The following is a 26,953-nucleotide window of genomic DNA, read 5'->3' as shown; positions in this document are numbered from 1 at the left end:
AGAGAATCGCTTTCCAAACATTGTTTACATCCACTGGTGTGCAGCTGCACATAGAAACTGTTTCTATGGTTTACAATGTAAACGCATTAACAACCAACCTAATTTCACACAGACTTAAGTCTCCCAGGGGTAGCAGTTAGCACATGTCTTTGATGGTTAGAGGTGAAGTATGGTTTAACAGTGGAGGGCGATTGTTCCAAAGGTCTATCGAGCCAAAAAGATGACCTCTTAAAAAAGAATTAGACAACAGAATACATGTTCCAAGGTTTTCTAGCATACTGTCTTTTTTATAATGTTCCTTTATGTTAGATGAGATTTTTACTTGGAGAATATCTGTTGGTGGAAACCTTTTTAAGCACAGTTAACAGGTGTTCACTAAGTCACTACCTTAGCAAAATATCCGTAGATGTAGCAGGTGTAAAAAAATAAATAAATCCAAAATAGTATTTGAAATGAACACGTTGGTGTGGGCTTTCGTCCTACTTTGGCTCCCTGCTGGTCTTTAGGTCAAGGGTTACCCACTTCCTTGCAATCTCAGACTGGGTGCGGTGTTCACAGATTTAAGAACCACTATAGAGTCATTAGAGAGCTCCTTTTATCAACATCTGTTATATTCTAAAAACTCTGGGCAAGACCAAAAGATGATGGAAGAATATTTCGAAAAAACATATTTTTCTCTTAAATTTGTACCTTCGACATACTACGTTTGGGTATCTAATCACATTCATTTATTTCTCTCCTGTTTGAAACTCTATAGTAGACCACTTGGAAGAGCAACCGAAAGAAAAGATTCCACCAGATCACAATTTAACTCGGACTCCTCCCAGTACACCTATTAAACAGGAGGAAGGTATGTCATCATTGTAGTAAATAAAAATGTGCTTGTTGCACCCAGTTTGTTGAATCACGGAATTATGCCTGTCAGTTAATAGCAGACCAGACCAGAATAATGTTTTACACGCTACAATCTGCTGAACAACATATTAAAATGATATTCTGGTGAATGGTAACAATAATTAAGAAATGTGCATTCTGGCTCAAAGAGCAGCGATAACGGCCTTAACCGTATCGTGTCAGCATCCTCCAGTTTGGCTCTATTGATCCAGTGATGTCTTTGTAAGAGTGCCTCAGGGACTGTAATCTGCATATCTGTTGTGACGGAGTGCAAATACACACAAAGATTGCTGGATACATGCGTGTACTGTTCCAGTGCAGGCTCCTCCACAAATCCTTACGCCACCTTGACAATATACCATGGGCATTAAAATATGGGCACTTATCTATGGTAAATTTTCAGTAGTGCCATATTGCACAATTCTGAGATTATTGTTTTTGGATTACACTTCTCTGAATTTTTGCATTCTCTTTGGGGGTATAAATTTAAAAGTATTAGTAACTGAGTTACTTGTATGAATAATAATTTTGTAAATTATATCAATAGTCTGTATCAGAATTACTAAATCTATTTATTGACTGTGATATAAAACAGTAAATCGGTAGACTGATGCTGTTCTGTTTCAATCTGTCCAACAGGTGTAATCTAAGTGCTGTTTTATGTGCTATTTACCCTGTTTTGAGAGAGATCACCTGTCTGTTGTAAAGTCTTCCATTCACTTCATCTCATTTCCTTATTCTCTGAAGAATGGTGTCTGCCATTCGTTTAATTTAACATAAAGGCTGTTATGAATGCATAGATTTTTCTACTTGTGCTTTTTTCTTCTTGTGGCTGCGTTACACAGGAGATGGATATGCTAAAGAATACCTGTTGCCATAGTAAGTATCATCCCATTCTCTGATCCGTTCCGCTTCTTTTCCAGAAAGCTTTGTGTGCTTTGCTTCATTTTCTGCATCCTTTATGTTTCCTCCCTTTTGTTTGAAACTGCCTATGTTTTTCCTCATTCGGTGAAACACTAATTCTTAGTTGCCTTACTTGAATTTTAGGTGTTATATTTAATGGTTAACAGTTTAAATTTGTATCAAGTGCAAAGAAGGTATGGTGCAAAGGTTCGTGTAAAATAGATTTAAAGCAGCGTCTATGCTTTTTGACCAAAGAAATCAATATTTGGTGTGAAGTCTTTAAAAGTAAAATATGCTCCAACTTTTCAGACAAGGGATTTAACTAGCCCTTTCAGGCACTTCTAAGCGTCTTTTTTGACAGTCAAACATGATAAATTTCACCCCTCCCCAGTTAAATGCAGCTGTAAAAATATATCAGATTAGTTAATTTTCTAAAATGCAAGATATTTATCAATTCAAATGCAGTGGTCTTGACCTCCCCCACCACCGCCTCCTTAAGGGGTTCTATACCTATCTGCCTGAAGTAGCCATTTATTTTGTTTCTGTTCTTGAGGGTTCTCGCATATTTTCTACGTTGTGATTAATAGGAATTTGTATTGTAGTTTTCACCAGTTGTTTCACACTACTGTGCTATGTGTACATTGAATTCCTTAGTTTTCCTCTTATGTATCTTCCACATATATTTGCTAGAATAGCAGTCATAATATGTTAAGGAAAAAAACTCTTTAAAAAAAAAAAAAAAGAAATGTAAGGAAGCTAACCTTCATTCTGAAACAGTCTGTTATTTAGGACTGCTTTTGTAACTGTACTTCTAGTTTCCAAGAGTATCAGCAACATTCATTTATTATACTGTCCTATCATTTACAGTAACACATTAAGACAAGATGGTCCTTTGGACTAATCTATAAAATTTTGCACATCCAAATCAGAGGACACTGAACTCATTCTTTTCTTTCTAGCTTCTGTTAAATTTGCCAAAAACGTCCTTAGCTGAATAGCTTGAGAACACGTATGTTGTCATTCTGAAACTGCTAATTTATTTAGAGAAATAAATTGGTATATTCACTTTTGTATTTAGGCTAAAAAGAAATCTGCCACTGTGGGGAACTTCTTCTCATGCTCATTCTTAATAAGATACTGAGGAGGCTTTTTCTGAAAGTTTTAATGGCCACTTTATGCCTAAGTTAACCTGGAATCTCTTGATTTTAATTATATGAATTTGCAAAAAGGATGCCATATGGGCTTCTGTGCAGACCGTCAAAAATTAGTGTGAACTGTGGTACATTAATAATTGGCAGACTGTGCTGAGCTACCATGTCCAACTCTTTACCCGTTTGATCACATTCTATTGCAGTTCTGTCACCTTTTGTAAATACTTCCAACTTAATGCTTCCAATGGGACTTGGCAGCTATTAAATTTGCATTTGACGTGTTCAGCTTAACTGGCAGCTAGGAAACAATCATAGAATTGTACCTTAAACGCTAACATTAGTCAGAGCTAGAATATGCCTCCTTTGTCTTCTGAGCTACTTCTGGTTTCTAAGCACAGAATACTGTTTTGATAGGGGACGGCATGTTTGTGGCCATGTGGGTGCTGCAATTCATTCCAAATAAAAACATGATTTGAAAGAGTAAATGTAATACCGTTCTTTCACAACCTATCTGTCCTTTACTCCCAACCCGTACGTGGCCGGCATAAGGAATAGTGTGCTTCTCCATCTCAACTTGCTTTAGCTTTAAAAATTGATACTCTACTGTACCTGAATGTTTACTTTGCGTCAACAATTGTGGAATATTACCAGCAGATATTGGTGCCAACAGTAAGTCCAATCTGTTAATGGCCCGAGAATGTGCCAGGAAATCGAACACCAACAATATCCTATTTCTGGTGGCAGTACTGCACACTAAATGCATCTTGAATCCAGCTTTGATGTCAACCATCTTGGATGACTTCATATCAGCTTGCAGTTGTAGTGAGGGTTAGTTACCTCTCTCCATCACCTTTGCTGCGTAACCCCCAAAAGAATGTCAGCGGTGTCAACTAATACATGATTTATGTGAGCTTTCAGTCCCTTGGTCTGGGTCTCCAACACAATCAAACCTCACCATTAGCTTTTGCAAAAAGAACAGACACATGCTGGGAATAGAGAAAGTAATGGAGCGCGGAGGAGGTTTCATTGACTTCCAGTAGCATTTGAGTGTTTTTTTTTTAATACCATCTTAGTCTCGAATATATATCTCTGCTAAGACTTTAGTGCTGTAAGGACAGACATTGTACATTGTGTTTTTATTAGAGCAGCATTTTAAATGTCTCAAAATAACAGTCCAGCCACCCTACTTGAAATATTGTTCTACCCATAGTAGATAGGTCTGTTTTCCATCCAGCTAGTGGTACATGAAGTCTATGACAACCTTAATATCAGATGTACTGTGCCTTCTGGTTAGTGGAGGAGGACTAAATACTCAGATCAACTTAAACCACTCAGTAGTTGTTGATATAAGAAACAATGTTCTACTTGAAAGTCTATATTGAGCTAATTTACAATCCTTAGTAATCGGACTGACTTTGTATTTTATATGTATGGCCCCTGGTGCTCCTCCAGCTTGATGGTGGTCTAAATTGCACAGTCCAGAAATTAATTGCTTTCTTGGCTAGAATTGGATAGTAGATGAATAGCAATATGCTAAAGAAGATTTTGACTACTGAGATTTCAGTTAACTGATATCATCTTGCCACAGTCTATGGGTGTCATGTCTTACACACAGGCAACAGATTGCGAACGCCAGTGTCATCTAAGAGACAGATATATCTATATGTCTTCAAAGTGTCACAAGAGGCTGGTTCTGGTAAAATCGAGAGAGGACTGTTGTATATTTTATTCTGATAGATAAGTCTACCTGCAGAGTCAACATCATTTGATTACCCCAGAAACTTTTCATAGCGCTTCTACACTGGTAGGGGGCGCCAACTCCTGGACTTACATAGTTAGAATGACAAGACTGCAGGAAATGCTTTAGCTTACATTCTGCTGAATGCATGAATATTACAATTTTCTTTTGCCATTTTAGCACTGCACTAGTGGAGCAAATAATCAAAAATAATACACTGTATATTGCAATATATGGTGCATTTCTCGGTTTTCTGAAAAAAAAAGTTTTCAAAATACTTGCTAAACAAGACTTGGAATAAACAATTGACTTCCACTGGTTATTTTTCAGATCAAAGGAGTGTGAAGTGCTATATCTTCCAACCCTAAAATCTAGCTTTAGTGATTTGGAATGATTTTCATCTTGTCAATTAGAAACCTCAGCAAACACATGCTGTGTATGCATTAATTTTCCTACTAACCCCACACTAGGTTTGTTAGGGAATCAGCTTACTATTTTCACTAAGGATATGCTATGAAACATATTACCTAACCAGGTTTATTATCGAATCTGATAAGTGCTTCTCATAAAAAGAGGTCAGAGTGTTAGTTTTAAAAGTGGGTTCAGTTAAGCACAATATTTGTAGTCACCACACAAAGAAAGTATGGTGTATATTTTGGGTTCCATCTTTTGCTACCATTAGATGGTGTACCAAAAAGTAATGCAACATTTTTCAGTTTGCCACTCTACTGTAGTGGGTGTGACATACAGACATCTGTTGATCAGCACAGTTGACTTGAAATGTGGTCGCCATTGGACTTCTCAAGCCTGAATATGCATGTTGCACTGCAGTTTAATTTTCTTTGCACTTTTTGTGTGGCTTTTGATTCCACATATATGGCTTGGAACCTTATGTTTGTACCATGTGTGGAGGTATATTCACATGCTTTGTATACTCCTGCCATTTAGTGATGAGCTCGGATATTACAAGTTGTTTTTCTTCAAAGAAGTTTCTAGTCACTGGATGTTGTGTGACTCCTTTAGTGTTCCAATGTGCATGGGCTTTGGCTCTACTCTTAGATTGTTTTGATTCTGCCTTTGGGTCCAGATGTCTTTCTGGCAGCTCCAAGATCGACGGGCTTAACAAGCCGCCCTCAAATGTATCCAGTATCTAACTGCGATACCCAAGTCAGGGGAACAATCCCTCCGGCTCCAGTGGTATATGTAGATACTGAAATCTGCAGAAGAAATCTTCGATGATGCCGTAAAGCACTGAACTCTCAAACCCAACTACCAAGACAGTGTAAAAAAAATATAGTACGGTAGACCAAGCTTTCTTTTGTTTCTTTATTTTGTTTATATCCACAGTACAATGCCAAGTATCTTTGGACTGAGCAACATGGGGGTTGCAGTCTTTGCGTATCACCCGAGCACAACAAGGCTTTGTATGAGCGATGCACAGCATTTTAGTGCAAGAAACCACTACACTGCAGAAGAGACACTGGGCATATCTAAAATGCACGAACAGTTAGCTACTGAAACGCAAGCCCTTTCCGTTGACCAATACATCCACAAACCTGAGACGGGACGCTCCGGGTTCCCAGCACTCCAGTCGACACCCAGTCCACAAATGGTGTCGTTTAGTGGCTCTGAGGTGGTGAAGACACAAAGATCAGCTCCGAAGTCTACACCGAAAGTGCTAAAGATGCAAGCCACTCCAAGGGCAGCAGTATGACCCCAGCGCTGAACGCCTTATAGAAGACACACCCAGACGCCATAGTGTAATGGCAGTGCACCTGTCGCTAGGCACCTTGGCATCTAGCCCTGAACACTCGAGGTAAAAGGCATCTGGTGCACTCATGCCCCCAGGCTCCGGTCAACACAAAGACAATAACTGTTAGCTGAGCAGGCAACACCTCGCACCTAAACAGACTTCCTCCAAACCTCTTTTGGAGTCAAAGCTGTGCTGAAACAACATTCAAATCTCACCACTTGGACTTTGATGCTAAGTTTGGACGTTTCTGAGGCACCTATCCTCAAAAGATCAGCAGAAGAATTAGAATTCTAAGCAAAAGAGACTTTTCATCCATTCCGACACCTGGAGGATATCCACAAGAACCCAGGTCAAAATAGCTTTCACATTGCCACCCATACTGAAAAAGAGAAAGCTCAGCTCCGGAGAGGAAATTACCTTTGAGGAACTTCTGAGCCCCGTGCCGTCAAGGCCTCAAGCCCCTACACCATTGCCCATTTCACCCTGGTATTCACCACCAGCTCCTCCACAGCTTCCACTTATTCCCCAACCCCTTCCTTCACAATCTCATTCTCCTCCCCTCAACATTCTCCAGAGGGATCCGTCCACTCCTTAGAAACCAGTAGCCATTCAGGAGAGAGAACCCCATATGACCGGCCTGAGGGGGTAGGAGCAGGGTGATGACCCTTGGGGCGACTGTCGACCCAGCAGATGGACCAGACCTTGAGCCCTACCCCATTAAGCCATTAGCCCTGAAGATACTACTGTGTATTATGTAGTGATCTAAAGACAGATCGTCATTTTTTAGGTAGAAATGCACACTGACGACTTCGTAGTGGAAATTCTTTCTTAGACTGAGCGCACAGCCAATTGCTACTAATGCTCAAGGGGATATTTAGAACAGAACCAGAGAACTTTAAACGCCCAGTGAGAGCTAAGGTAGTCCTGCAGAGACTGGACATGAAGTTTAAGGCATCCCCTAGTGACCCACTATACATAGAGGGCAAGTTGTCACTTACTTTAATTGTGCACCTGGCATGTAAGAGGACATGTATCTAGGTAAGCAGGGATGCCCAACCCACTGACAAAGCAAGCTTTTCAATGGTGCTGGGAAGAGAGTCACAGTAGGGGGCAATTGCTGATTGGCTAATAGCTTACTCAGTAGGTTTACTGTCCCATGAGATGTTTATTGTTCTTCGTACAGCACCTTCTGGAGGCTTGTAATAAATGGTATGAGGAGTTGGTGGCGCAGAGGTAAACGCTGTCAAGCTCAACCATTGGGTGCGCTTTTGTTGTGACTGAACGCTGTCAATACTAGTGTCCTCTGTCTGCATGCATGGCTCTGTGTCACAGGCTATAAGCCAGAGGTGCAACAACATCTTTTAATGGCCCCGTTTGATGGGAAACAAGTCTTTGGGTCCCAAGTCAACAAGACATTGGAAAAGAGTAAGAAAAACACGGACATCGCAGAGTCTGTGCATGCATTGCAATTCTCTGAATAAAAAGGAGTCCTTTCTGAGACACCAAGCAAGAGGGGCCAATAAGACAGCCCTGCCAATCCCGTTGCAGTCATACCACGACAACCGCAGACCTTCCACAACTTCCAATCAGGCAGGACTTGCTCACAGTGTGGCTCCGGCAACAAAACGTCGGCTCCCAAACACTAACTCCCCATACATCTTCCCCCAAATTATCCAAAAGTGTTGGGTAAGGGGATCAGATTTCCACCAGCGTTGGGCAGAAATCCCCTCATCAGTAGGTCTTGACAGTGTTCCAATAGAGATACTGCTGCGAATGCCATAATACCCCACCCAACATACCACACAGGCTCAGTCAAAACCATCTTGTGCTTCTGCAAGATAAGGGTACAGCCTTGCTCTAAAAGGACATCATAATACCGGGGCCCATGCTTCAGCAAGGAGAAGGAAGTCTATTCACTATGCTTCCTCATTCCAAAGAAGGATGGTTTGCTTCACCCCATATTGGATCTGAGACCACTGAATCTATACATCCTGTCAGAACACTTTTATATAACCACTCTGCAGGATGTCATCCCAGTACTCCGTCAAGGAGACTCCATGACTGAATGAGATTTCAAAGAAGACTCAGATTTCCACATCCCCATCACCCCCCCCTCCCATCACGTATGCCCACAATTTGAGGTAAGGGAACAGCATTACCAATTCACGATACTAACCTTTGGGGGGGCCCACAGCACCAAGAGTGTTCACAGGGTGTCTTGTAGTGGTAGATGCTCATCCTCTGAGAGGAAGCATCCAAGCATTTTCATACCTAGATGACTATGATCAATAGCAGCAGCGAAGAACAATGTTTAGCTCACACTCAACAGCACTCCACTTGCTGGACAGCCTGGGATTTCCAGTCCATGCCAAGAAATTGAATCTTCAACCCCAGGGAATCCAACCCTTTCTAGAATCGGTTCTCAACACTGTCACAGGAAAGCATATCCCAGTCACCAGAGGGTGATAGCATTTCAACAGCTGTTGCCTCTTTTTTTTTTAACACCACTTGCCCCATAACTGTAGGAATGCCAAAGAAGCTCCTAGGTATGTTAGCATCATGTACAGCAATCCTCCCATGGTTGCACATGTGACCCCCTCCAACAGTATCTCACCCAGCAGTGGTCACAAGCACGGCTTCAATGGGGAACATCTAGTGTTGATACAGGCCAGCATTCAGCACACTCTGCAGTGGTGGAACACCAACAGTGTGTTGTGAGGCAGGCCTTTTGTGGGCCCTCTTCTGCTGGTCACCATTACAATTGACGCTTCACTTACAGGGAGGGGGGCACATTTACACAAATGGACCATACAGGGCACATGGACCTCTCCATATCTAGGCCATATTTCTGAAGACATTTTATTCCTGGTATGACGCAAAGTGGTAATGGTGTGTACAAACAACATGAGAGCCATATACCTCATACATAAGGATGTAGCACACACTCCCTTCCACTGACAGTTGGCAATATTAATTTGACATTGGGCGACTCACCACCACATACACTTTGTGGCGGAACATCTCTTAGGGGTGGCAACGACTTTGCAGACCTCCTAAGGAAGATACATCAACAGGTCCACAAGTGGGAACTCTACCCAAATGTCCTTATACACTACTTCTTCAGGTGGGGCACACCACTCATAAACATGTTTTCCACCCCAGAAAACGCAAATGCCCAAACTCACCTCCAGTTACCCACAGTCCATGGGCAAAGCACTATGGATGAATTGGTTCAGGGATATTTGCTTATGCTGAGATGGGGCAAGTGTCAGCTACCCTCATCCTAGTAGCCCTAACTTGGGCCAGACAACCATGGTACTCCATACTTTCAGAGGCGTCTATCACTCGGCATGAGATGCTTTCCATTAGGTAGGACCTATTCACCCAGCAACACGGGTGCATCAGACTCCCCCTACCCCTAGCAGCTCAGCCTTGCTATTTGGCATCTGAGGTCTTGAAGTTTGAAAACTAAGATTCCACAGTAGTTTATGGCCATATTGCATGAAGCCCGCAGGCCCACTACTAGTGCCTGTTGTCCAAACAAATGGATGAATTTTGTCAATTTCTGTATTTCTAAACCATTTTAACCCTTTTAGGGTTTCTGTTCAGGGAATAGTGGCATTATCTTTTTCACATTCACCATGCAGGTTTATGTCCTTTACAATTTCTTTCATGGAAAGTTTATTTCTTTGTACCCTTAGCTTCGAATTAGTAAATTGCAGGTTCTGGAAATGTTATTCACAGAAAATAGAGGGCCTGATTCTCAAAGCTGTTAGCAACTTCAGACTTAAACTTGCAGATACCCTCATTTACAAGCTCATAACCACTTAATTCAGAAGCGTTGGTTTTGCACTCCTAAATGAAATCACTCACAAGATTTTGGTGGTAATAAATTTACAAGCACAGGTATGGAGTGGCAGTTATAGAGCTGTAATTATCTATAAGTGCATATTCATAAACTAGTTTAAGAACTCTTTACCCCTTGGAAAAGGTGGTTAGATTTAGCATTGTAACTAGCAGGATACAATTGCATATTTTCGCATGATGGCAGTGGAATTCACAGATGTTTTTCCAGGGTTATTTGTGAAAACCTGCGATGGGTGTAGGTTTTCCATGAGTGGCTTTGGAAACTTCTGTGAATTGCTGGCAGTCATGAAGGATTGGGTGAAGATTTACAACTACCCTTTGGAATCTTGCCCTTGATATTTGCGTGTATTTACTTTTGTACTTCATTTTACTTACAATTACTTTCAAATTGCTATCACCTAGACTCAAGATTACAGCACCCAACACTAAGGAAAACTAAAGAACCCAGGGCAAAAATAGAGCTATCCGCCGCAATAAAATAACACCTTCATAAACGCACAGTGTGCATTTCTAGTTGCAGTTCTGAAGGATATTACTGCAGAGGGCCACGGGTGTTCTTTAATGAGAGAGAATGTAAAAATACAGTCCATTTATTTTTTTTTAAATCAAATTTTTATTATAACATTTACTTTGACTAAAGTGTTACTTATGTAGGGATTCATTATTTTAGAACATTCCTATTTATACAATATTCAACTCAACTGTTAGTAAACCAATAATTTAGACACCAACCTATATATTTTTAAAGTTTAAAAAATAATCATTTATCACTGGGAGGCTTGCCTCTGACTGCACAGTTCAGAGAAAGTGCTTCCCATGACCAGAGATTTTTGAATTACCACATTATTTGCAGAAACCACTGGCCATCTGCACATATTTATTTATTGTAGTTACTGTGTCGATTAATCCCGGGCTAGCACTATTTTGGTGACATTTTTTCAACCATGAATCTGCTGACCTCATGTTTGGTTAGTCTAAAAAAATATATCACAATTATGAAGAGTGCATGTAAAGCCCAACCAACATAATTAGTGGTTCTTGCTGGTGCTTAGGATCAATGCAATTGATCATGATGAGCTGGTTGCCATATGATAGCTGTGCCTTGTATATTATGATGCCAGCTTAACTGATGATTTTTTCACTTTAGAAAGACTCCCTCAGACTACATTAGAAAGTTCACACACTTTGATATGTCCACTTACAGGATAGATCACACATAGGACATGATGTTACTGTAGTTTGACCCAATGGTATATTGAAAAATAGTACAGATACATCTTTCAGAGGGTATTGGTCGACTATGCCTACTTTACAAATGCTTTATGGTTCAACTTTGTGAAATATGTTTTAACCATCTGAAGATCAAAACAGGTATAGTATCTCAATTGGTTTGATTAAAATCTTTAGCAAGAAATGCCAAATAGGCTTCTAAGTTTTTGTGTTTTTTAACACTTCCAAACTAACACATGAGCTAAATTTGCTTTTGGGTTACTTGGACTAGTTCTCTGCCTGGTGTAACAGATAAACAGCTTTTTCTATCTTTCTGCTTCTGGGGCTTTTTGACGTGTAACAATTTTTAAAGCTTTATTAAACGACCCAATAACCTTTCAATTCAATCTTGTAGTGACTGTTGGTGTGTGGGTAAATATACCAGTTGATGATGAAAATAAAGATGGTGTTAAAATAATATAATTACTTTTATATAGCTACTAAGTAGACCAAACACTATTCAAATAAATATAAGACAATAGCAATTCTCTTGTTTATAATAATTTTAATTACATTTAACTAATGCACCCCGTAAATGGGAATAGAGGATATCTCATTGAACAATTAGCTTCAACACATCTCTTACATCACAAACCTTCTACATCTACCCATTTGTTAATTCCCACACTTTTTTCACCCCTTTTTGCTATCCTTGTGAGACAGTGATCTAGCACAGGTACAATGGTAGTAGTTCGCAAACACTCCATCCAAGCAGCAATTTTCCAGGCATCTAGATACACTGAGGCTTACTGGAGATAAAGTTGCTCCATTTTCATCACCAATCTTAGAAGTATGTAACTCCTCCCAGAGAAGTCTGACAGATTTGTTTCATGATTGCTCCTTTGAAATTCAGCAAGAAATAGACCATATTGAGAATTCTTGCATTCAAATTTGGAAATCACTTCTTGTGTCTGTAAAAGATTAGTTAAAATGAGATATCTTTGATCATGCAAAGTAGATATACTAAGACATGTTTAATGTAAAAACAAATATTTAAACCTAACCTATTTATCTGTCTGTTAGAATCACAACAGGACCACACTTACAAAGATGACAGTGATGCCGCAACTTTAAAACAAACCCTTCCCGATCTCACCCCTGACGAGCCCACAGAGCCACTGTGCTTCCCAGCATTTGAAAAAGAGGAAGAAGTGGAAGCGGCTGCATGTAACGATGACGTAGACAAGGGCCAAACTGAGCTGCCTGCGGCCGAAACTGATGAACCAGAGCCTCAGCCTGCTGAGGTGCCAACCACACCAGTGGCTGAGGACGGAACAGCAGCAGACCCAGGAAGTGACGAATCACCAGGCAAGTCTCCTTCCAAGAAGAAAAAGAAGTTCCGCACTCCTTCCTTTCTGAAGAAGAATAAAAAGAAGAGTGACTCCTAAAGGATGTGTGCACTGCAAAAACACTGTCATTTTGACATAATTCATTAACCACTAGAATGTACCGGATTGTATTGCGTGTTTTGTCTTCTTATTATGTAAAGGAATGCAAAAACTAGCAAATAAGCCCTCTAGGTAACGTTTTTAACAGGAAAGTAACAGTAAGATAAGGTGCTAACCCTGTATGCTCAGCAGCTAATTAAGGCGCATATCTTTTACACTCCTTTTAAATGTATTATTTGAAATAAGCTACAGTTTTTCTTTTGAATTTTGAGCCCACCACGCTTTACCTAATCATGAATAGAAATCACTATTTTGTAATCCAGTTTGCTCCTCTTCACGATGCCTAATTCCCTTTGTCATGCTGTCTCAAATGTATTCACAGTACTGCGCAGTGGCAAGCAGGTTCTTTGTAAATACTGACGTTTGCATTTTTGAGCGGACGCGCTCCTTATGAAATTTATGCTTCTGCAAGTTTGTAATTAAAGGTCAGGCTTCTTAAAAGATCTAAGACTATTAAGTGGTCACTACTACCCCACAATAAAATATCTTCATTAACTAGTCTCTTGCGCTTAATACTGGTGCGTTTGTGTGACAGCACTCTCTGTCCTGGAAGGAAAACGCTGCACTTGCTTTTGTTCTTACTGTTGCGGAACTGTATGTCGTTTCTTAGTGAATTTGATGACACACCGACATTTTTAACTCCTTCCTTAATGAAATTAGCAGATGAGAATATAGTTCAGTTTGTATGAGTAAGGGCATTTTATCGTTATAGGAAGAAATATCCTATGAATGTGGCAATTTTATGGTGTTTGGTTAATCTTTACACATTTCATGCTACTGCTACATAACACACATCGAGGAACAGTACTTCTTTACTCTTACATTGACCTCTGTTTTAAGTCTGACAATTGCTATTTTCACAATGTTGGCATTATCTTTGGTGATAGCCTAGCTAAAAAGCGATAATCTAGCCACAATCACGAACATCTACTGTGAATGCGTGAACATAAAAAGGTGGTTGCATTGCTTTCAGTAATTAATAGACAATTGCAGCCTGCTCAGTCTGTTTTGAGGCTACTTGAGCACCAGGAGCCTAAATTGAGTTCATTATGTGTAGGGGTCTATTCTTAGAATGTACGCTCTTGTTTGCTGGTTTAGTCCTGCTAAAGAGTTTTGTTTTATTCTTAGTTATGTTTTACACATTAAAACACAACATAAACATAATTATATTTTTTTACCCTTATTTCTTTTCTCTTCAAAGATGCAGAGTGATCCTGCCCAATGTGTTAAACATGAGCATAACTCTGTTCTTTTTAGAAGACCATAAATTGCATCTTAACCCTTTGGTAACATGTATATTTTGTTAGTTCCTGCCACTTTTGCTGCTTTAGCCAATGTTTCTTTGTGAAGACCCTTCCAGTATTTGCAAAATGAGGTTTTACTCTTCTGTGGGAATTTTTTCTTGGATTTTTCATTTCTAGAACCTGTGTGCATTAACAGTGTTCAAAGTTGTTTGAAGAATTTCCAGACATTTCCAGTGGGTGCGTGTGAAGTTCCTGCAGGTGGGTTATCAGTACCTGGTGGCTAATGATAAATTATATCCAAGTACTGTCTCGAAGTCTCAAGTATCTCAGAGAGACCTAAATGCTTTCTTGTCTATATCAATATGTGGCTAATGAAACCTTTTCCAAAAACAAAAATGAGAATTTTATACTGGCTTGAGGCCAACCTTTTCATAGGAAATTGATTCAGATTGCAGCCAAATGCCTTGCCTTCAATTTCTATACTAGTAAATTAAGAATCTCCACTCCAACTTTCTTCAGGATTGTGGTAAATTTTGGTACAGGGGAAGGATGATACGAAATAGTCTAATTTCCTTTTGTTCCAGCTTTCCTTCTGACCAGGAGAAACTGGTCTCTAACGCACACATATGCTCCCACTCCTGATCATTCTATTTTGAAGGCGTTTTCTTTGCCTTTTGTCTCAGTCTTTGATGTTTTCATGCATTCAAGGGCATTTGTATATGTGGGAACATTTAGTTTGATCCATGGTTTAACCATACCTACTGACATCCTTTGACCCATTCTCTCTAGAGATACAGGGATGAACACATGCTTTGCAACTCCACAAACGGCAGTACACATCAGGAAGAGATGTACTGCGAGGTAGCTTGTGTATGCTGCATTAGGCTTAAAGGATCCATCTGTCTCAGGCCAATGTGAATGACCAGATGGGGGCATGTGGCTTCACAGATTTATTGGTACATAGGGAAGCTAAACAGGTGTTAACAGAGAAAGCGTTGAACCCACCAGAAAATAGGCAAGGAACTTCCTGACCATGCCTTTCCAACTCTCACCCAACAAAACCTCAGAAAAACTATGAAGAAATGCATTTGTTGGACATGCCACAACACAACCCACACTTTGCATGGATTATCTATCATTCTTGCAGGCACTTCACAAATCCCTTTCACAGATTTATCTACAAGTAAAACACCAGTTTTCAGCCTGGTCCCCACTACTTTTTTCCAACATCCAATCAGGAATATGCAGTTTCACACATTACATTTGACCATATTCTTATCAACCTTCAGAATTTTTAGTGGTGTTGAAACCTGTATAATTTTCTTTTCACTAACCACCCATTCCCGAGACTCACCCAGTCGAACATTTTTGAAAATTAACCAGTGCAGGGATTCTGCTAAGAAGTCACACAATCAACTACTTTACACTATTTTCTCATCCACACAACTACCACTGTCTTCTCTCTGTCATCCCCTTTTGTCCCTGCACCAAGCGCACTCTTCCCCTGATTATCATATAGGGTCCTACTCAATGTTCCATTTGGAGTTGTGCCATACCTTCAAAGCAGCCTCCTCACAGCTACGTTACAGTCCAACCCTTCACACATTGCCAGTTGTGTTCCTTCTTTCAGTACTCTGTTGCACCTTTCTACCATTCCATTACTTAGAGGAAATATATAAATACACAAATGTTGAATGTTCCATCGAAATATGTTTAATATTGTCAGTTACCAACTGTTTTCGTATCAACCTATTTTTTATCAATACTTCTAACCCCAGATTCCTTACCTTAGAATTCACCCCAAACGCCAGACTGGAGCCCAAAACTTTTATTCAGCATTGCTCCCACATGCTGCTAGCTGGCACGGTGCAGCTCCCATGGACTCTGTACTACCTTGGAAGTGACAGAGCTGAGCTGCATATAAGAGCCAGCCCTGCCCATTGACATCAGTTACCTTATTTCTGTGCCTTCTGACTCAAATTCGGAGCTTTTCTTCCAATTTCGTTGGCCTTTCTACAACCTCTAAATCAAGTTCTAGGTTGCTAGATAGCGTTGTCCCCACCTAAAACTGCAGTTTTCAAACCACCCTGCAGCTATTGGTAACAGACCCACACAAGGTGTGTCTCTGGAGTCTGGCCTCGGGCCACGACTCAGTCATCCAGTAAATGTGCCATCATGCACCCGAAGGTGACCCAGGAGTCGGAGGTGAAGTTGTATGTCCCCGAACACAAGTTGATATGGCCTTCGCACAAGCTCTGCTTCAGGTTGAGGACTCTCTTCTGCTCCCTAGGCCCTTACCATGAGCAATCAGCTTTATGTTCAAAGTCCTCTGTCCAGTCCAAATGTAAACATAAATATCTGAGGCAGAAGTCGATTAATTCATACCACTCTGGATCGAAAGAGAAGTTGCAAGGGCATCAAGATGGAAGTCGTTCAACCTTAAGGTCTATGGTCACTAAGCAGAGTTCACAGCTGATCAGGTATGCTTAAGTTTCCCGGGCAATCAGCAACACCACAACAGATTGAAGCCTTTTAGGAGGCCATGCTGCAAATTCATTGTGTGCTTTGAGCTGACAATTTCGTCTCCGTCTCAACCAATGTCACGCTATGAGCTTACAAAGGCACAATCCATTGGCATACATCCACGGACGCACCATCAGATTCTCAATTATCTTTTTAGCTGGGACTCTAAATAAGTAAAAACTTAGAATGGAGACAGGAGTAAGTGCCTTCTTTGCAGTGGTGGTCAGCAGTGCAGCTGAGGTCTTAGATTTATAGCCGACCTCAGCTGAGAGCAAAACAAGCATCATTATGGAGAAGTTTGCAGCCTGTGCTGGTCACGACTGAGCTTTTGCTCCTTTTTTAGAAAGGTCCTCATTGATACCTTGAGGGCCACCTGATGAAAACCCGGGTTCCTCCCACCGCTGAATAGGCAGGTGGTCATGCATCAGTCGCCTCCGGGCAATTCTGATTTTCTAACTAAACATCCTACTCCAGAGAACCTGAACTCGAAGTAGATTTCAGGCTTCAACTAGAAAAGTGAATACCAATTCAGTTCCCACAAGTCCTCTGGATAGGGAGTCTGAGGATTTGAAGAGTTTGGAAAGCATATGTCTTTCTCCATCAGTCTAGCATTACATTGCATTAAAGATATATGCCTGTTGGACTGCCACATGCACACCATGTGGGACATGCCCATCTAGATCTTGCTGGCGATTCTGTAAGCCCTTGGGGTCTCCCTGTCTCAGGCAATTACTGATGGATAAGGTGCACCCAAGTTTGCTATTATAAGGACTACAAGGGGGCAGCATGCTCTGCAGACCCCTGCCAAGCATTTCCACACCAATTCAAAATGTTGAGTCTATTTCAGAGTGTTTCCTTATGGACAGAGACAGTCTCCCAAACCAGTACAGCAGTCACCCCAGTCCTTATGAGGCCATGTGTCTAGAAAGCAGCAAGCAGGGGCATCAGTCCTCCCATTTCCCCCTTCCCTGCTGCAGTAGTCACCAAACCGCTTTATTTTACCCTTAGCAGTGAATGCCCATCTAGTGATCTAGTATGGGGCAGGATCCAGTACTTCCTCCAAGCATGGTAATCCATCACGTCCAACAGGTAGGCCTTAAAAATCCTGCAGCAAGGCAGTGCCTTACCTTTCCTTTTCCCCCCCTAAATACTCCTCCCAAAATCAAAGAGCACATTTCCATTCTTCAGCAGCAGGTGCAGACGTTATTCTCCAAGGGATGCTATTGAGAGAGTACCGGACTCGGAGAGACTTGTTTCTGTTATTTCCTTGTGCCAAAAAAAGGACTTGGGACTCTAGTCTATTTTAGACCTTCGAGTTCTGCCTTCTTGTGGAAGAACAAATTCAAAATGCTCATGCTGACTCTGATCCTTAGTAAATTAATGGTGTCCTTGGATCTAAAGGACGCATGTTTTCATATACATATCCTGCTGTCCTAGAGACATTACCTGCAGTTTATAGTAGCCACTTGATCCTGCAGGACTTTTTTGTCTAGGTCCACTTTCCTGACTCTCCAGCTTTGGAATGTACTGCTTTGTATTTATTCTAAATATTTTATACACACAAATGTAGATTCTCTCGACAAAGCCAAGTCAGGACAGGTCTGGTGAAAATGCTAAGCAAATCAGAATTTCTTCTAGATCTTTCTGAAACTGACACAACGATTTGTGAGCACAGCCTCTCTTGTGTTCACTTAGGCTTAAAAAGAAAATCACAGCTATTTGAAGTTTGGCTGAGGCCATATTCATAGACGCCGAACTGAGCTGAAACGTGTAGGTAAATTCCATTCCCCCTGTCGAACGGACATACGACTCTGGCTTCCACGCTTACGTTGAGCGGTTGGGTTGGCGTTTGTACCTTTGGCTAGTAGCCTAGGACAGATGTAGGGAATTTTCTAACCTCTGTGTTTCACCGGTGAATCTACTGAACTACAGGACTACTGGTTCAGTATAATACACTGTTATTTTTCACACCTATTGATAGGTGCATTTAATTCACTTATTGCAGAGGCAAAATGTTGATCCCGATGAAGGCCACAATACTCTGACAGGTCCAAAGGCCGAAACATGTTGATCATACTCAAATGCAGTTGCCTCTAATGTCGGCAGTTGCATTACTAGCTATCTGTTTTTTATCCTTTCACAAGGTAGCTGAATAAAGCTTGCCATATAGCTAACCTTGTAGCCAGTTTTAACCCCTTTCACTCTAGCACTGCACTTCCCTCTCAACACACCACGCTCACATAGGGTTTTAGAATAACCCTCCTTTCAAACATAAAACATGCATGACACCTCTGATGAGTGAGGGGAACCATCCTTAAAAGGGATCCCCCTCCAGAACATGGTTGACAAAGTCCACTTTTGCCTCAGACTCTTGCCTTCACTTGTGGGTTCTTTTTCAGATAGAAATTCTATTGATTGCCATAGCTTTCTCATGAGTGGAGTGTATTAAATGAGTAATCGAGGTTCTATGAACCTGGCAGAGAACAAACCCCAGCATTCACTGGTTAGTAGTCCTTAAGGCCATGTCATGGATTTTGGTAAAAAGTCAGCAGCCTTAAACACCCTCTTCTAGTCCCACTCTACGTGAGTCTGTCACTAGGTTGAATGGAGGACGGCCATAGTAAGAAAATCTGCAACATAAAGTAGAACAGTGGTTTTTCTTTGGCCATTTTCCCATCAGTAGGTATCTCATAACAGAATGTTGTCTCTGATGAAGGGAGATCACCACTGGATGATGATTGCTATGACAACAGCCAGTTTAGAATGTGAATGTTGCTGGTTTTATACTGTATTCTGCTGGTAAAACTGATCTCACAGGCTATGGCACGTCTGCAAAAAGCAAAGGAGGAAGACTGCAAATGTCCAAGAAACCCTGGTGCAAAATCAGATTCAAAATCCAATTTCTAAGAAAAGTTATCTTGTTTTTGGTGATGGTGGCATAGTGCCGTAGCTTAAAAGCAATAAGCCCTAGTTATGACCACTTGATAATGCCCATGCTGCCTAGATGACATTCAGGAAACGTGTATACAAACTGAGAGACCTGGCCAGAAAGTTCCTGCATTAATTGGGCCCCAAGGAAGAATCATATAGACGTGGGTAGAGTGCCGATCTCCGAGGGGATGCTGGTGACTGTTGACAGGAAGTTCTGTTTGCATTTTCCAACTTTTATCAAAGGAGACTCCTCACTTTGGAATTGGTTCTTTATTGTGCGACCTCCCTCTATGCTGGCTTTCTCAACCTACAGGTGTGTATTAGAGGGAGATATTTTGGTAGATGAACTCAAAACTTGAGCTCAAACGTTTGAAGGGGTTAAGAGTATGGTAGATCCATTGCATCTTGAATCAATGTACTTACTGACTTGGTGCAGTGGAACAGCCCATTGACATCTGTCCCGCTTCATGATAGATGTCATCTTCAAACTTAAAGAAGCTACTTCCAGGGCTAACTCTAACAAGATCGGTAATGAGGTGGCAGTGGCCATGTGTGTCCACTCACTGTGTCTTAGTAGCTCTTCATTGGAAAACACCGGCCTACCCAGATAATGGTCCGGGGGTGTAATATTAGCACATACACTCCAACCACTGAAAGAACTTCCTGTATGCAAAAGTCCATCCCTAGAGAACAATGGTGTCTGGAGTGCAGTGCGGGCCTATGATGAAGCATGCCACCTTGTTTGGATGAGGCTCAGCGTCCTTTTAGTCTAGACGTTATACCGATTAACACCAGACTCAACAGGTTACGATCTCTCTGGAATTTTAGCAAACGGTTCTATACTACACACACACTTCAGTCAAGATCCCCTTTTGTTGTTTTATTGAAGTAGTGTTGAGTGGGTAGGTTGCAGACCGGTCCTTTTACTTCACTCTCACTCATCTGGTAGGTATGTACAGTTTAATATCCAGTTATTGCTCTTATTCAAGACTAAAGATAATTGGTTTAACTTGATTAGAGGTCTTCCCATTACCTTAGGGCCCATTACTGTAACCAATAACTCCTCAATGATAGCTTACTGTCTATCTGAATATTACCATTCAGAAGTTGTCTTCCATATGCATTATGGTTTGTTGGTTGATTTTTTTTTTTTTTTTTTTTTTTGAAAACCTTTATTGTGAATCAATAGCATACATGTATGGGCCTACAACCACCCTGGCCGGCCTCGAAAGCAATTTTTAGCATATCCGTCAATAATAAAGTCACTCAGCAGTCTCCCCAGTACGAAATACGACAGTTTTCCCAAAATAGTACTTCAGTTTAACGTGACCGTTGAGTTACAGGATTCAATAAGGTTAATTTTAATAGTACAAAATAAAAAGGATCAGATGCAGTACGATCAACCAAGGACATATAGTGGGCAATGCACACAACAGAATATCAACAGAGCGGAGAATCATAATCGAGGTATCGGTGCTGAAGTATACTTATCAGGATGAAAGAGCACGTAATCACATTTCGCACCAGTCATCGCCCGCCCCATGAACGTGAGGCTACCGTAGTATTGATTACAAAAAAGGAAAAGAAAAAACACAAAGCAAAAACGGCAAAAGGCGCGATGTCTAACCGTCATGCTGACCCAGAAAGGAAAGAAAAGATAAAGAAGACAAAGAAAAAGAAAAGAGAAAAGCCAAAAAAGAGGCCCATAGAAACTGAGAAAGGACAAAACAAAAAACCCCACCCCCAACCCCCCACCCTGCACCCCTGCAGAGGCTACGGCCTACCCCCCCTCCCCCCCAGCAGCGTGCCTGTCGCCCACGAAGAGTACCCGAAATTTAGTCACAGAAAAGAGAAGGAAAAAAGTTAGTTTTTTTTTTTAAACTGGGGGAGGGCCATCCGTACGGGCTCCCAGCCACCCCCTCCCACAAAATACACTCCTCCCCAAGATACATAATCCACAACAGTAATCGATCGAGTCAATCAGTATTGGGGAGAATTATCAACATATTGCACTAATAAGCGTAGCAGAATAACGCGTGCCCTCCACCCCCGCCAGCCACCTAATTGTCAACATTTTAAGGGATACATCTTATCCTTGGCCAGTCCTTGCAAGTCCCCGGAGGCACGAATGCCGATCGATTCCCGCATCAGCCGATATAAGGAAACAAAGTGTCCAAGCAAGGCCAGAGAGCAACACGAGCATACAAGATGGACGTCGCTGGCCACCAGCAGATTCATCGGCCCATACGGCCATCTTCCCCAATACAGTCCCAGGACACGTATTCCACATCAGGGATGCGAGGACAAAGACGGAAGAAGCAGGCACGGGAACCAGCCGTCGCTGTGACAAAGCATAGGACGTCGGTAGCGGAACAGCGTACGAAGCCGCTAACATCTGTTGTGAAAGGGAACCATCAGAATAGTCTAAAGCCACGGATAGCTGTCCACGATTCACAGCATAGTCCAATAGCACCCGTACCCCTCCGCATACACGGGCGGCCACGGCACCCCCCTCGGGGACAGTTTGGGGCAGATCCTCGTGCACCAAGAAGTCGTCCGACCGTAAGTGCCCCAGCATGAGCGTGACACCATCCAGCTTCCTCTCCAGCTCACGGGAACAATGTTCCCAGGCAGATCGAAAGTCACCAATAGCAGCAAGTATGTCACCGCAGAACAGCGTAGCCCTTTTCTCACATACCGCAGCGCCACGTGACTGTACACACTCCACCTCTTGCTGTACCCCGGTAGCCAGGATGGCATTCTCCATCTCATCCAGGCGGCATTCTGGTGTTTCCATCGCAAATGGGGACTGGGAGTCGGTCAAAGGCGAGTCCAGCTCGATGCGACCAATATCCGATTCGCGGAGACAGAGAAGGCAGACCCCCAAGGAACGGTCTCCTGCAGCGGTCATCTTCGCTCCGGTTCAGCACCAGCCGAAAATTCGGGAGCGGGCCGAATCCTAAACAGCGTCGGAGCAGCTACCATCTGCGCTCCGCATATATCTAAAGTTTCCACCAGGCCATCGCTTCGGGGGTGCCCCACGGCCGCGTTGCTTGTCAAGCAGGACGCCTGTGGTAAAAATCCGACCAATGGACACTGCGCTCCAGTAGACCGACTCCGCCCCAGAACAGATGGCCGCTGTTGTTGCATCAGCACCCGGCCATATTGAGCAGCAGACGCCCCGGTTCCAGAGTCTTTTAGGGCCGCTGACTGCCGTCGCAGATTTCTCCGGTTATGGGGCCCGCAGGGGTCTCGGGATCGCGCTATCGGTTTCAGCGCTCATTCCCCAACACCAAATTGAAGCGCAATATCAGGATGATGACAGGAGAGTCGTGCGGGGCTCGGAGGTTCACGGAGCCGGGAGCCTACGCGTCCGTCCCGATCGCCATCTTGGCTCCTCCTCCCCGATTTTTCTTTTTCTTGATGAGCAAAGAAAAAAGCACATTTGTTTATGGAACTTTTTAAATAAAAATGCAGAAATCTTTTGTTAGGTCACCATTTCTAAACAGTGGAAACCTTATTTAGAAAATAACCACATCATTTAAAAAAAGACGCTATTCAAAAAAGTTGAAAAACAATGTAACCTGTTTCACCAGTAATAATTGCAGAATACATGGTGTGCAGTTTTACATGGAGCGAACTCTGTTATTGTGAAGGACATTCCCCACATCCTTTGTTCTTTACTATTTTTACATGTTGTTTTTGTTTTGTGTGTCAATACATCATTGCCATTTTCTCCTTGGCTCTATCTGAAGTTGTGGTCTAAGGCATAAGCCATTCTAAACAGTAGATGGTTTTTGTTCTGAATTGGTGTGTGTTTCAATTGTTGTCAAATACACTTGGAGAATGTAGGGCATTGCATCATAAAAACAAAGTTGGAACATTGGCCCAAGTACAAAAAGTGTGTAAATCTTATGTTGTTGACCGTAGCAATCTGCTGATTGTGTATCTTGAACACTCTGCGCCCCTTTCAGCTACTCCGCAGACCAGAATTGCTTCCTAGAAGTTCAACAGTGGAAGGCACTTAACTTTCCTATACTACATGGCAGCAAGACACGAAACATTCATGGGCTTCATGGAAGCAATGTGCCTATCACAACAGCACTCTCAAAAGGTTCATAAAAAGATGGTGGCGGCGGACCTCAGCAAGATGGCCACTTGGACGTGATTCACATCGTCTACAAGTAAACCTCTGTAGAATCTTTTCCATCTACAGAGAATATTGGTGTAAAGAGACTTGCTAAGACATAATGTTGCAAACATTACCTATAACAAGGGAAACTCTCTGATACCTGTGACACATTTTGGCAAAGAGCTGGCATATGAGTTACAAGAGCTTTACTCTGAGCACCCAAATGGCGGAGCCCAAGCCGAAGAATATGCACCTAGGACAGTGGTCGAAGTAGGCGGGATCTGAGGGGCACTGCATACCCATACTTTTTTAATGCAGGAAAATCAGTTCTCCCTACTTTGTTAAAAGGTAACCGCCCCGGAACGGTTGATTCAGACTGCTGAAATGCTTCAACTGAAGTGCAAGGCAAGGAGTAAAACATTTTCTAGCTAACATGTCCATAATTTTGACTTCGATTAAGGACTCTGAGGCAAGGATTATGCTTTTTCTTTCTTCACTGCTTGTTACTATATTTTCCCAGCAGCAAATTAAAATCCAAACTTTCAAAAACTACAATTCCCAATATTTCACAAAAGGCGTCATCCTCGATACACCCAATCAGATCATTCCTCTGCCGATAAAATGACAGGATGCCATATCCATTGCTCTTTTTTTGCCAGTGATGGCAAACAGTCTTATAAATTTGAATATGCTGAGAACCGGTTGAACTGGAGGAACCCAACTGTCCACTTGTTTTTTTTGTTTTAAGAAAAAATATTTTTATTAAGAACTTTTTTGGGAGCGTGTACACAGCACAACACAGAGAATTGACATCCGACGTTTTACAATTTAGTCAAAAGAATTGCACATCAAAAATAAACTAAAAGAACCGCACAAACAAAAAAAAGAGAAAGGAAAAAAATGTAAAAACAAAGAAGGAACCTAGGAGTAAAGGGGAAAGGTAGCATAAATTGCATCCACCTAAACAATAACAGCATTATACTACATATTGTACAACAGCCTAAGCAAGGGGAACAGTACAAAAAGAGGGGAGCAACCAATATACAGTGAAAATGTTTGTAGCTTTCCCGCGGACCATTTTTCCAACGCTAGATCGGCTCCCAAATCTTTTTCCCCAGCCTCCTCGCTCTCCTACCCTTTTTCTCATATATACCCTTCTCTAAGTTGTAAACTGCCAGCATAATGGCCAGCCATTGTTGCAATGCCGGAGGGATTTTATCCAGCCATACCCTGGCTATAGTCAATCTAAGAGCCGCCGTAGCAATAAACACAAATTCTTCATACTCATTGTCAGTATCCCCGCTAACTCCCAACAATATCAAATGGGGATTTAGGATAGTCTTAATCCCCAAGGCTCCTGCTAAGAAACCTTCAATCCCTTTAAGCAGCGGCTGAAGATGAGGGCAGGTAGCAAATATATGAATGCTGTCTGCCGCCAACTCATTGCATCGGGGGCAGTTAATCCCAGCTGTCCCTCCCCACTGAGCAATTTGCGCCGGGGTAAAATAGAGTGCATAGAGCGTTTTATAGTGTTGAGATTGGAGAGGGGCGGAGCATAGCACTGAGCATCCTAGTTTCAAAGAGGCTTGAAAATAGCTTACATCTGTTTCCAGTTTCGTAGCCCATTTGGAAGCTTGCTTCCCAAGATCATCTGATTTAGTAACTACCAGGGCAGCATAAAAGCTGCGAATAGAGCAATCCCCCCTCTCTCTCTTGCTTCTAATGTCATTTTTGCCAAACCCAGCCGCCCCACCTATTTTGTTACTGAGAAAACTCCTCACCTGAAGGTACTTGACAAAACTTCTCCTATTGATATGAAACTTTGTCTCTAAAAATGAAAATTGCATAATCCCCCGATCCGGTCCCAATAAGTCTCCTATCTTGACTATCCCCTTCCTAGCCCATTCAGCCATAGTTGTATCCGCGAAAATCAAGGGCGGTAAGGAACGGTTCCTATACAATCTAACGTATCTGTTGAACCTCCCCAAACCAACATTCTTTACATACGCTGTCCAGACGTTATAGGCTGCCTTAATAGTTTTGAATCGAGTCCTCTTAAAATAAGAGGAATCAGTACAACTCAGGAAGGCATTCTCTGTCCCAGAGTAAATTCATAAATCCTGGTAGTTAATGCCGTTATTTTAGGATCGGTGCCGCTGCCTCCAATTAGGCCCTGTATAAACTGCAGCACAGTTGCCCAATAATAAAGCGTAAAGTCAGGTGCCCCCCATCCGCCCCTCTCCCTGGGTAATGTCATGAACCTATACGCCCGCCTGGTCTTCCCATGTGCCCAAATAAATTTGTTCAAGATTGATTCTAGTTTGTTGAACCAGTGCGCTTCAAAAAATAGGGGGATTGCCCTAAAGAAGTATAAAAACTTGGGGAGTATTAACATTTTGATAACGTTTGTACGACCTACCAAGGACAGCTGAAGATTATTCATCCTTGTCAAATCCGAGCTTACTTTATTAATTAATGGTGTCAGATTGCGCTCTACAACTGTCTCTAAATCTGCAGTAATCTCAACCCCCAGATATACTGCTGCGCTAACCACCGGTGGGTCATTGCAGACGGCGTGAGGATTCTTCACAATTTGGGTCTTGTTGCTATTGAGCTTATATCCCGACATTCTCCCAAACCTATGTGCGTCGGTCTCTATTTCTATTATTGCCAGGGAAGGATTAGGGGTTATCATCGCGACATCGTCCGCGTAAGCGAACACTTTAACCTGCGTACCTATTGTGGTTAAAACTGGGATGTTGGGATTACTGGACAGTCTACGCAGGAAGTTATCCAAATAGATTGCGAACAGAAGGGGAGATGAAGGGCACCCTTTCTGCGTACCTCTTCTTATCTGCACTTCCGCAGTAAGCCCCCTGTTGATCCTAATTTTGGCTGTGGGGGCTATATATAGCGCTTGAACCGCTCTGATGTAACCTTCTCCCAGACCAAACCATCTCATCACCTCCCATATATAATCCCAGGAGACCCTATCTAACGCCTTCTCAGCGTCCAGGAATAGCGCAGCAATAGGGTCTCCCAGGATCTCAGTAGCATCGAACATGGTGATGACCTGCCTAATGTGTTCGGTGGTTCCCTT

The 26,953-nt window shown here is 42.1% G+C and overlaps 1 protein-coding gene across 12 annotated transcripts in view; it reads left to right on the top strand.

Annotated features, from left to right (window-relative positions):
• ADD1 (adducin 1) overlaps positions 1-13,518 on the top strand; it is a 634,474-nt gene extending 620,956 nt beyond the window's left edge. For 8 of the 12 annotated variants that reach the window (XM_078678558.1, XM_078678553.1, XM_078678556.1 and 5 more), the window contains 2 exons: positions 758-850; positions 12,599-13,518. In XM_078678558.1, the coding sequence (XP_078534684.1) occupies positions 758-850; positions 12,599-12,963 (458 nt within the window). In that variant the 3' untranslated portion in view covers positions 12,964-13,518. Of the gene's footprint in view, positions 1-757; positions 851-1,739; positions 1,774-12,598 lie in introns of all 12 variants that reach the window. The other 4 variants (XM_078678561.1, XM_078678557.1, XM_078678560.1 and 1 more) reach the window with 3 other exon arrangements.
• The last annotated feature ends 13,435 nt before the right edge of the window (positions 13,519-26,953 follow it).

This window comes from Lissotriton helveticus, chromosome 2_2 (assembly GCF_964261635.1).
Source record: "Lissotriton helveticus chromosome 2_2, aLisHel1.1, whole genome shotgun sequence".
Taxonomy (NCBI): Eukaryota; Metazoa; Chordata; class Amphibia; order Caudata; family Salamandridae; genus Lissotriton; species Lissotriton helveticus.
Note: the sequence above shows the minus strand (reverse complement) of the source record. Positions and strands in the feature narration are given on the sequence as shown.